This window comes from Epinephelus lanceolatus, chromosome 8 (genome assembly GCF_041903045.1).
Source record: "Epinephelus lanceolatus isolate andai-2023 chromosome 8, ASM4190304v1, whole genome shotgun sequence".
In the NCBI taxonomy this organism is placed as follows: domain Eukaryota; kingdom Metazoa; phylum Chordata; class Actinopteri; order Perciformes; family Serranidae; genus Epinephelus; species Epinephelus lanceolatus.
The window spans coordinates 5928209-5940824 of record NC_135741.1 but is presented as its reverse complement, the minus strand read 5'-3'; the positions used below and the strand labels follow the sequence as shown (position 1 = coordinate 5940824).

The window sequence follows — 12616 nt, the reverse complement described above, 5'->3', positions numbered from 1 at the left end:
CAATAAATCTGAGTTTGTATCCTGCAACAAAACATTTTACTTCAGGACCCTGAGCTGCTTTTTACAGTGCAGATTATATTCAGTCATAAATAAAGAAATCAACTACATTTAAATATTTAAATAAAATCAAAACATTAAAATAAGATAAGAGATGCCGTTAAGAATAAACAGTTTATAACAGACTTGTTGCAGCTGAAGATGAGTCGAGGAAAGTCACGAATCTTGAGGTCAGTTTTTCCAGCGAGATCTTCAGCTGACTCGACAGCGCCTCCTCATGTTAATGCTGATAATGTAAACACTGAGGTGGCAGCGCAGTCGCTACAAGAAAATGTAATTAACCTTTTTAGGGCTCTGGCTTGTTCACAGTCATCGTTAGGAAAGGCCAGGTGATGTAAATTTCAGTTCTGACTCCTGAAACCTTGTCCCAACAATCAGCAGCCATGGGCTCCTCTGAACAGCTGCCTAGCACTCTGAAAACTAAAAGAACTGATGCCCACAAAGCAGAAGAAGACTATAAGAAGACGGCAAAGTGTTTTCAGGGAGCTGTTCCCTCAGTTCGTAATGTCATTAAGAAATGTCAGTTAACAGGAACTGTGGAGGTCAAGAAAACTTTCAGAGAGAGCTGCTCGTAGGATTGTTAGAAAGGCAAATCAAAACACCAGTTTGACTGCAAAAGACCTGCAGGAAGATTCATCAGACTCTGGAGTGGTGGTGCACTGTTCTACTGTGCAGCCACACCTGTACAAATATGACCTTCATCAGAAGAAAACCTTTCCTGTGTCCTCACCACAAAATTCAGTGTCAGAAGTTTGCAAAGGAACATTGAAACAAGCCTGATGCTTTTTGGAAACAAGTCCTGTGGACTGATGAAGTTAAAATAGAACTTCAGGACGCAATGAGCAAAGGTATGTTTGGAGAACAAACTGTTAAACACGGGGGAGGATGGATGATGCTTTGGGCTTGTGTTGCAGCCAGTGGCACAGGGAACATTTCACAGGTAGAGGGAGGAATGGATTCATTCTGGAAGCAAACATCACAGCATCTGTAAAAAAGCTGAAGATGAAGAGAGGATGGCTTCTACAACAGGACAATGATCCTAAACACACCTCCAAATCCACAATGGACAACCTCAAGAGGAGCAAGCTGAAGGTTTGGCCATGGCCCTCACAGTCCCCCGACCTAAACATCATTAAACATCTGTGGATAGACCTCAGAGATCAGAGCATGAAGACGGCCCAAGAGTCTCACAGAGCTAGAAGCCTTTTGCAGGAAGAATGGGTGAAAATCCTCCAAACAAGAACTGAAAGACTCTGAGCTGGATACACACAGTGTTTAGAAGATGTGATACTTGCCAAAGGGGGCGCTACTGAGCACTGACCATGCAGGGTGCCCAAACTTTGGCTTCAGACCCTTTTGCTTTTTTGTTATTTTGAAACCGTAAAAGATTTAAATTAAAACTTAATCTTGGTTAAAATGTTGAAGAAATGTTGTTTATTTCACTCTAAAATTGTACAAACAAAGTAAAACACTAATCTTGCTTGAAATGTTTAAAATCATGTTCCATCTTTAACTTTTTGCCTTTTGGAGATCAGGTCATCTTCTACTTACTTAACCACTCACAGTAAACTAAATTTTGACCAGAGGTGCCCAAACTTGTATATGCCACTATAGGTAGTGTGTTCCATATAGGATGGTAAAAATGTAATGTAGAAGGGAGGAGAGAAGAGTTGAGTGTGTGATGTGTTTGGAGGAGGGACTCCATCATTTAGAGAAGTGACAAGTTCCTGGTTTGCCAGTGAAGAAGAAAGAGAAGAAAGAGAAGAAAGAGAGGCAGCGTAAAACCATAAGAGCCTCAAACATGAACGTCTGTCAGACTTTGATCTGCTTCTTCTTCCTCTGTGAGTACATTCACTTTTTATTTCTATCATTCTCTCTGCTCATTATGTCTTCTTTTATTTTATTTATTCATTTACAGTCGGTCAGTTAAACTTTGCAGCAGATGGGAAACAGTTTCTCATGAGTGACTCTGTTTCATCACGTCTTGTATCAGTCCACCAACATGTGGTTGGTTTCTGTGGTTAAACTTGGTGATCAGAGTTTGTTCAGAGTCACTGAGTGGTGAAAGAAGAACGTAGAGCTTGTACTCAAGTAAAAGTAGAAATACTGCAGTGTAGAAATACTCTGTTACAAGTAAAAGTCCTGCAGTCAACATATTATTATTATCATTATTATTAATAAAGCTGACCTTGCATTTTGTCTTGATCTAACTGATGCACTTTACATTCACAGAGTTGTTTATTTTTTCTTTGTGAAACATCAAATCAGAGTCACAACGATGATTCTGTTGCTGGAAATCTTTGTTGAAAGACTCTAAATCAAATTTGTGTTGTATTAAATTGTTAGGCCTCAGTCACAGACTGGTTGAACTGGACAGTTTATCTTGGTGTGACTCTGTAGATCTGTGAATGATCTGTGTAACTGTGAAACACATCAGACTGCAACATCTTATGTAAAGTAAAGATAATAACTATTGATTGTTCATCTTTTCAGCAGCACTGTGGGACACTGATCTCATCAATGCACAAAACTCCATCCTTACAGGAACTGAAGGAGGAAACATCACAGTTGTGTGTAACTTCAAGTTGTCTGGAAGAAGAAGGCTCTTCTGTAAGGAAGAATGTAAAGATGGAGACATTCTCATTGACACAGATGAGACCACAGCTCAGAGAGGTCGATACAGCATCAAATATGAAGAAGGATTTTATCCAGCATCGTATACAACTCTGAATGTGAACATCACAAATCTGACTGAGTCTGACTCAGGACGATACAGCTGTGGTTTGCTCAGATCTGTCTTCTTCATACCATCATACTCAGAGTTTGAGATCAGAGTTAAAGATGGTGAGTTTCTACTGGGAGTCATGAAATGAACTGACAGCTGCTGATGTTTCAAATAATCAAACATGTTTAGGTTAACAATTATATTCAGAGCTGCATATTTTCATCACTGTGAACTCTGATAAATGCTCCTTTAAAAACCAAGAGTTCATCTATAAACTATCTGATAAACTCAGACTGTCACACACCACAGCTGATTTAAATATTGTTGCACCAAACACATTGATCACTTTCTGCATTCACCTGTATGATCAGAAATACACGGATAGATTCACAGAGAATTTGTGTTGTATCAATGAAATGTTTCCACAGATCTCTTTGTATCTGTACGATCAGTATCTGATTGATTTGTTGTGTTTTCATGTTTCACAGCTCCAACCTCTTCAGACCCAAACTGGATTCTTCCACCTGTTACAGCATTTGTACCATCGACCTCCACACTGACGACATCACAGAGTTTAAACTCCATCTTCATCAGCCTCCTCTGAAGGCACCAAGCAGCCTCAACAGCAACACACAACACCAGCAGGGATTATTGAATTTAAAAGCCATGGTGAACAGATGAGTTTTGAGGGTGGATTTGAAAATGTCCAGTGAAGGGGCGTTGAGGATTACAGGTGGGAGAGATCTCCAGAGGGTGGGGACAACGACGCTGAAGGCCCGGTCACCAAAAGTTCGGAGGCGGGAGTGAGGGATGGAGAGTAGGCCGGAGTCAGAGGAGCGCAAAGATCTGGACGGAGTGTAGGGGTGGAGGAGGTCCGTTATGTACTGTGGGGCGAGGGCATGGAGGGACTTGTAGGTGAGGAGGAGGATTTTGTAGATCATGCGGGACTTGACCGGGAGCCAGTGGAGATGGATGAGGGTGGGGGTCAGCGTTGCCAGGTGTATGATAATTATCGTATTTGTACGATAATTTGGCCCTCTGTACGATGTACGATCAATAATCCCAAAAAAGGCCAAATGTACGATAATTTGACCATTTCATGAATGTGTGGTTGTAACCAGTATGCTGTTTTTTTGTGAGCCCTGAAGGCATCTGTTCCCATGTGACGTTTCCAGCCAATTGCACTTTGTTTAGCATGAGCTACGGGTGACGTTTGTCTCTGAATAATGAGCACGACTGGCTGAATGGTCAGCTGTACCCGCCCCACGAGGCGCAAGGATCCATCAGGAAGTCGAGCGAGAATAATATTCAAAACAGAAGAAGAAGAGGAAAAACAGAAGCAAGGAAAATGGAAAAAAAAGTAAACACTAGAGTGACTATATTTAAGCAATATCACACGAGAGGGAGTGATGTTGTACTGTATATTGTCACGGCTGTGATTCGGTCATAGAAGACAATTACAGCCGTGACGATATACAGTACAACGTCACAACCTGGAATGTGATATTGCTTTTATACAACAGTTCAACAACAGCTTAAACAGCAATGCTGAGTAAGGAAATGTTAACAAAAGGTGATGAAATAAATTATTTAAGTATGTTATGTAGCTCCGCGAAAAAAACAGTTCCCCCAGTCTGTTGCCAGGCAACACAGCGCACACGCCAGGAACTCACAAGCTACTTTGTATTTACATTGATCTGCAGCTGTGTAACTTCGTCCAGTTTGGCTGATGAAACGGCAAACCTGGATGTTGGCACAGCCGGATTCAAACACACCTGGAGGTCTGCACAGAAGAGTCCTGGCTTTCCTTTTCCTCGTCCTCTCCTGACGACCACTCATAATTTAATTCAAATGTAATTTTGGGGAAAATATCCATCTTCTTGGTGTAACGCTATAGTGTCAGTTTGCGTCAATGTAGCGAGTGCGACAGTTGGTTAATTAATGGTTATATTTATATTTATAACACCTGTGAGCGTGTGGGTCTGAAATGAGAGGGTGGAGTCGAGGATCACTCCCAGGTTGCAGATCTCAGCTGATGGTAAGATGGCGGCACTGTCAATGGTTAGGATTAGATACCCGACCTTCCCGAGAAGTGCCTTGGGGGCCACAACCATGAGCTCTGTCTTGTTGCTGTTGAGTTTGAGTAGATTAGATGTCAACCAGGATTTTATTTCGAGGAGGCAAATGGTGACAGACTGAGGAGGCAGATGGGCAGAGGGTTTTGTACTGATGTAGAGCTGGGTGTCATCGGCATATGAATGAAAGTTGAGACCATGGCGGCGGATGATTTTGCCTAAGAGGAGCATGTAAATGTTGAACAGAAGGGGACCAAGCACTGAGCCTTGGGGGACACTGTGATTGACGGAGGCGGGGGAGGAGGAGGAACCAGCACGTGTAACAAATTGTTTACGGTCAGAGAGGTAGGGCTGGAAGAATGAGAGGGCGAAGTCAGTGATGCCAAGGTATTCTGCCAGGCGGGTGAGGAGGATGGGGTGGGAGACGGTGTCAAAGGCTGCAGAGAGGTCGAGGAGGATGAGTATACTGATCAAACCAGAGTCAGCGGCGATGAGGAGGTCATTGGTGATTTTGATGAGGGTGGTCTCGGTGCTGTGATGCTTTCAGTAGCCAGGTTGGAAGGTTGGAGATTGGCCGGTAGTTGCTGAGGTCAGTAGGGTAAAGACCAGGCTTTTTCAAAATGGGGATGACTGAGGCAGTTTTGAAAGTGGTTGGATAGATGCCGGATAACAGGAAGGAGTTCAGAATGTCAACAATGAACGTCTGTGTGTGTCTGAGTTTGGTTTCTTTCCTGGTTAACTGTAGTGAGGCTACACAGAGGAAGGTGGTTTTATATTTATTATAATTGTTAATCGGTTGAATGCACAGGCTGCAGAGTGCATCTATAAATAGAATCTTATTGCTAGTTTGGACATCAGGGCTCATTTTGCTGATGTTGTTCCACTAGTGTGTACGTTGACATTTAATGCAATTTATTTCTTAGCCTGAAGGTGTTCTTTAATTTAACCGAACTTTCATTTATCATTATTTAAAACAAACTTGTTGTTCTGCTCAAACAACCACAGGTGTGGTGCTGTACGTGCGTCTGACTCTGGTCGTCCTGTTCATCGTATTATCCACAGCTGTGGTGATATTCTACAGGAAGAGGGCCAGAGAACTCAAAGGTGAGGCTGCAGGAAACACACACACACATAACAAAGGCAACTGGACATCTAAACACATTCAACACAGATGCTTTAGCAGCAGACTTAATCCTCAAGTCTGCATGTTTTTCAGAAGCTCCTGTGGAACCTGAGTACATTAACGTCACAGAGGTGAGTTTGAGTAAATGTGGAACATCTCAGCATCATTAGTGTTTGTGAAACCAGCTGACATGAATACAAACCCCTCTCCTCTTCCTGCAGACCAACAGAGTGTATGAGGAGATCAGAGAGGAGGACAGACAGAGCATATCTCCTCCTGTAGAAATGTCCACAATTCACTCTTTCCACTGCAGCCAGTTCTCAGAACAAGGTCAGTAAAATCCACGTTACCTTTGGATTCACCTGCAAAAATAACTTGACTGTGTGACGACTTCATTGTACAGCAGAGGAAAGAGAGTGTGGACATGTCCTCAGAAATGTGGTCTTAAACAAACTGTACATTGGTTTATGTTTCTGAGTAACATGCTGCTTTTTTTAAGAAACAGGAAACAGGTCAGTTCGTGAGAAAATCTAACGCAACGAGCTTCTGTTTTTTTAGGAGGAAGTCCTGAAGAGACAAATACAGACATTCAGTTCGTCATTAACCAACAGACTTGGAGATAAAACCCTGTGAACAGCTGACATGAAATGATGCTCAAGTAAACTTAAAAACCAGCGTAAGTGATGAACTTTTCAGTTTTCTTGCAGACTGAAGACGACTCCAGTAAACTCACCTACTCTGAGGTGGATTTTTCTGAAGGTGCCTCGCTCCACAGCGCCCCCTGTGGTGACGCATATGAATTTACTCTTTAGTTTCGAGGATGCCCCTTTATACCCAATGATGACATTTTCATGTTACTAACTAACCTGTTTGAATATAGAATGTTTCAAAGAGATGTTTTTTGAGCATTGCACAACTTTCCCAGTCTTTTGTTGCCCCTGTCCTAACTTTTTTTTTTTTGGAATGTGTTGCAGCCATCAAAATCAGATATTTAAAAAAAAAAAAAGTTTATCAGTTTGAATATTATTTTGTCTCTGTACTGTTTTCAATTGAATATAGGTCAAAAAAAGATATGCACGTCATTGCATTCTGTTTTTAGTTATGTTTGACACGGTGTCTCAACTTTTTTGGAATCAGGGTCGTAAAACAGTATGCGAAAAAAACACTTACAAAATGTCAAACATGCCCTAAAAAATCATATGACAGTATGTAATGAAAAATAGTATTTAAAATATATGCCATGTGTTATAGCATGAAAAATGTGATGGTAAAGTAAGGCAAGTAAAAAAAAATCATAAGTGTCATAGTGTAATCTGTCATAAAAATTCATCAAAAAAATAAAAAATAAAAATTAAAAACAGAGTATAATAATACAAGGTATATAATAATCATTCTATAATAATAATAATGATAGTAATGATAATAATAATAATAATAATAATAATAACTTAGATTAATAAAGCGTGTTTCAAGGTACTCAAGGCTGCTTTACAAAGTACGGAAACAAAAATAAATAAATGAATAATGAAAATTATACACAAAGCCACAGCATGTTTAACATGTCATAAAAAACAGTAATAGTATGACACAAAAATCAAAGCTCAACATTCTGTGTCGCTTTCTGTATCAGTGTGGACTCGATGCAGCCTCAAATACTTTACAGAAAATACCATCCCATTGGCAGCCAGTCCAAAAAATGTACTATTGTATGTGGTAAAAATGTCATTGTATCATATGGTATAACAATTAATAGAGTATAGACAATGGTCATAGTTAAAATTATGGCATAACATTTCATGAAAAATGTCATCGTAACATATGCCACAGAAAAATGTCATAGTGGCGTATGTTAAAAAAAATCATTATATTACATAGCATAACAATAAGAAAGTATAACATGCCATGCAAAATGTCATAGTGTAGAATGTAATGAAATTGTCTTAGTGTAGTATGTTATAAAAATGTTATCGTACAGTGTGTAACAAAAAATGTCATACTATAATATAGTAAAGCTATTCATAAAAATGCCATAGTATAATTTGCCTTGTCACAGCCCGGCTCAAAAACTATGACAAGGACAGGAGACAAACAAGCTGGCTGACAATAATGGTCATACATTTACAAAACATAAGTTTAACAACATGTGTGCAGTCAGTAATCAGTAATGAAGTGCATGTGTGGGTGCCTGGCAGCGTGTGTGGAAAATAAAGAAGGAAACCCAGAGCTGTCGACAGGCCGAGAGACGGCGAGACTGACCAAGGAGGGAGGAATTAATGCTGGAGAACACACTGGGCCCAGGTGTGGATCAATCAGCCATAGATCCTCCTCTCAGCTCCTGCAACACAACAAAGGAGAACCACAAAGAGTATGGGACGAGGGTCGTCACAGCCTTCAACAATGTCTTTGTGCAGTATGTAATAAAAAAAAAACTGTCATAGTATAGTGTGTCATATAAATGTCAGTGTAGTATGTAATACAAAAAAAGTCATAGTTTAGTACGTCACAAAGATGTAATTGTATAGTATGTGGAAAATCCTCAAGCACCCCTCTACGTGTCTCGATGTTCCTGCATGGAAAAATCCCCGCCTGCTCCTACCTGCCTCCCTCGTCCTCAGTAGGCAGAGCCCAAAGTCTATATGTGGCATCAGCTTACAGGTGGCGATCCTTTTTCTCTGAAGAACAAAGGAGCATGTGGACCAGCCTCATCCTAACTTTGAATTGTTTGAACTGAGTATATGACGTGAGTTTTCTTTGATTTAAATGCATTTATAGTTACCTTAGAAGCATCCTTTATTTGTTATGTCATTAAGTTTCAGTTTTTTCCTGATTTTGAAGGTTTATAGCTGTTCTGTTTGAAGTTGAATTTCCTTTGTTGGATTATTAATTATTCCAAATCAGGAATCATGATGTCTAGTGAAAAACTCTCTATTATTCTCTTCTGTTCTTAGACAAACCAGCTCAAACTGTCTTAGAATAAAGTGTTGATATGGAACCTCCTGCATGTGCTCATTTGTCTTAAATGACACACCACTGAGTTGATAGTCATTGAACCAGAGGATCCCAAATTCCCAAAAACGTAGTAGTACTATGTCGAAAAAAAGCCATAGCACAGTATGTCAAAAAAGGTGCAAACCAAGGAAAAGTATAGTATGTCGAAACACTGGCTAAAAAAGACAGTATAGTATGTTGAAAAAATGCAAAAAAAGTCATAGTATGGTATGTCAAAAAAAAAGAATGCAAACAAAATGGAAGTATAGTATGTCTAAAAAAGTCATAGTATAGTATAGTGAAAAAAATGCAAAGTACAGTTTGTCGAAAAAAATTACAAAAAAAGTCATAGTGTAATATGTCGAAGAAATCATGAAAAAAGGTCATAGTATAGCATGTCGTCCAAAATAATGAAAAAACGTCATAGTATAGCATGTCGACCAAAATAATGAAAAAATGTAACAGTATAGCATGTCGTCCGAAGTCATGAAAAAACGTCATAGTATAGCATGTCGTCCAAAATTATGGAAAAACGTCATAGTATAGCATGTCGTCCGAAATAATGAAAAAACGTCATAGTATAGCATGTCGACCAAAATAATGAAAAAATGTAACAGTATAGCATGTCGTCCGAAGTCATGAAAAAACGTCATAGTATAGCATGTCGACCAAAATAATGAAAAAATGTAACAGTATAGCATGTCATCCGAAGTCATGAAAAAACGTCATAGTATAGCATGTCGACCAAAATAATGAAAACATGTAATAGTATAGCATGTCGTCGAAAATCATGAACAAACGTCATAGTATAGCATGTTGACAAAAGTCATGAAAAAAAGTCATAAAAAACACGTCATCCGAAATCATGAAAAAGAAGTCATAGTATAGCATGTTGACTGAAATCATGAAAGAACGTCATAGTATAGCATGTTGACCGAAAATATGGAAAAATGTAATAGTATAGCATGTCATCCGAAATTATGGAAAAGCGTTATAGCATAGCATGTTGACTGAAATCATGAAAAAATGTCATAGTAAAGCATGTCATCCGAAATTGTGGAAAAGCGTCATAGCATAGCATGTTGACTGAAATCATGACAAAACGTCATAGTATAGCATGTCATCCGAAATAATGAAAAAATGTAATAGTATAGCATGTCATCCAAAATAATGAAAAAATGTAATAGTATAGCATGTCATCCGAAATTATTGAAAAACGTCATAGTATAGGATGTTGTTAAAAATTATGAAAAAACGTCATAGTATAGGATGTTGTTAAAAATTATGAAAAAACGTCACAGTATAGCATGTCGTCCGAAATTATAAAAAAACATGATAGTATAGCATGTTGACTGAAATCATGAAAAACCGTCATAGTAAAGCATGTTGTCCAAAATCATGAAAAAACGTCATAGTATAGAATGTTGTTAAAAATTACGAAAAAACGTCATAGCATGTCGTCCGAAATCATGAAAAAATGTCATTGTATAGCATGTCGTCAAAAATCATGAAAAAACGTCATAGTATAGCATGTCGTCAAAATTAATGAAAAAACGTCATAGTATAGCATGCCGTCCAAAATCATGGAAAAACGTTATCGTATAGTTTGTCGTCAAAATTCATGAAAAAATGTCATAGTATAGCATGTTGACCGAAATCATGAAAAAACGTCATAGTAAAGCATGTTGTCCGAAATTATGAAAAAATGTCATAGTATAACATGTCATCCAAAATCCTGGAAAACCGCCATCGTATAGCATGTTGATCAAAGTCATGAAAAAACATCATAGTATAGCCTGTTGATCAAAGTCATGAAAAAACGTCAGAGTATAGCATGTTGTCCGAAATAATGAAAAAATGTAATAGTATAGCATGTAATCCGAAATTATAGTAAAACATCATAGTATAGCATGTTGACTGAAATCATGAAAAAACGTCATAGTATAGCATATTGTCCAAAATCATGAAAAAACGTAGTAGTATAGCGTGTCGTCCGAAATCATGAAAAAATGTCATGCTATAGCATGTCCTCAAAAATGATGAAAAAACGTCATAGTGTAACATGTCATCCAAAATCATGGACAAACGTTATCGTACAGCATGTCGTCAAAATTCCTGAAAATACATGATAGTATAGCATGTCGTCCGAAATCATGAAAAAATGTCATTGTATAGCATGTCGTCAAAAATCATGAAAAAACGTCATAGTATAGCATGTCGTCAAAATTAATGAAAAAACGTCATAGTATAGCATGCCGTCCAAAATCATGGAAAAACGTTATCGTATAGTTTGTCGTCAAAATTCATGAAAAAATGTCATAGTATAGCATGTTGACCGAAATCATGAAAAAACGTCATAGTAAAGCATGTTGTCCGAAATTATGAAAAAATGTCATAGTATAACATGTCATCCAAAATCCTGGAAAACCGCCATCGTATAGCATGTTGTCAAAATTCATGAAAAAACGTCAGTTTAAATTGGATGTGACGACCAGCTGTTGTCTAACTGTAAAGACTCAAACGGCATCTCTTTAAAACGAAAGAAAAAAAAAAATCATGAAAAAACGTCATAGTATAGCATGCCGTCCAAAATCATGGAAAAACGTCATAGTATAGCATGTCGTCAAAATTAATGAAAAAACGTCATAGTATAGCATGTCGTCCGAAATCATGAAAAAACGTAATAGTATAGCTTGTCGTCTGACATTATGAAAAAATGTCATGGTATAGCATGTCATCCAAAATCATGAAAAAACGTCATAGTATAGCATGCCGTCCAAAATCATGGAAAAACGTCATAGTATAGCATGTCGTCAAAATTAATGAAAAAACGTCATAGTATAGCATGTCGTCCGAAATCATGAAAAAACGTAATAGTATAGCTTGTCGTCTGACATTATGAAAAAATGTCATGGTATAGCATGTCATCCAAAATCATGAAAAAACGTCATAGTATAGCATGCCGTCCAAAATCATGGAAAAACGTTATCGTATAGTTTGTCATCAAAATTCATGAAAAAATGTCATAGTATAGCATGTTGACCGAAATCATGAAAAAACGTCATAGTAAAGCATGTAGTCCGAAATTATGAAAAAATGTCATAGTATAACATGTCATCCAAAATCCTGGAAAACCGCCATCGTATAGCATGTTGTCAAAATTCATGAAAAAACGTCATAGTATAGCATGTCGTCCGAAATCATGAAAAAACGTCATAGTATAGCATGCTGTCAAAATTCATGAAAAAAGGCCATAGTATAGCATGTTGTCAAAAATGATGAAAAAACATCATAGTATAACATGTCGTCCAAAATTATGAAAAAACGTCATAGTACAGCATGTCGTCCAAAATTTGAAAAATGCCATAGTATAGCATGTTGTCCAAAATCATGGAAAAACGCCATCGTATAGCATGTCGTCCGAATTCATGAAAAAACGTCATAGTATAGCATGTCGTCAAAAATTATGAAAAACGTCATAGTATAGCATGTCGTCCAAAATCATGAAAAAACGTCATAGTATAGCATGCCGTCAAAATTCATGAAAAAAGGTCATAGTATAGCATGTTGTCCAAAATGATGAAAAAAGGTCATAGTATAGCATGTCGTCAAAAATTATGAAAAAACGTCATAGTATAGCATGTTGTC

The 12616-nt window shown here is 38.0% G+C and overlaps 1 protein-coding gene across 1 annotated transcript; it reads left to right on the top strand.

Annotated features, from left to right (window-relative positions):
• Positions 1–24: 24 nt before the first annotated feature.
• On the top strand, positions 25–8958 carry LOC117258072 (uncharacterized). The gene is made up of 6 exons (XM_078170395.1): positions 25–1898; positions 2551–2901; positions 5863–5961; positions 6074–6111; positions 6202–6310; positions 6539–8958. The coding sequence occupies exons 1-6, from the start codon at positions 1859–1861 to the stop codon at positions 6601–6603; spliced, it is 702 nt and encodes a 233-aa protein (XP_078026521.1). The 5' UTR covers positions 25–1858; the 3' UTR covers positions 6604–8958.
• The last annotated feature ends 3658 nt before the right edge of the window (positions 8959–12616 follow it).

What these genes read in the sequence shown, in the direction of transcription:
- LOC117258072 (XM_078170395.1), top strand. Translation starts at nt 1,859, where the DNA reads ATGAACGTCTGTCAGACTTTGATCTGCTTCTTCTTCCTCT. An exon ending in GATCTGCTTCTTCTTCCTCT is followed by an intron (nt 1,899 to 2,550) that starts GTGAGTACATTC and finishes TCATCTTTTCAG; the next exon opens with CAGCACTGTGGGACACTGAT. An exon ending in AGTACATTAACGTCACAGAG is followed by an intron (nt 6,112 to 6,201) that starts GTGAGTTTGAGT and finishes CTCTTCCTGCAG; the next exon opens with ACCAACAGAGTGTATGAGGA.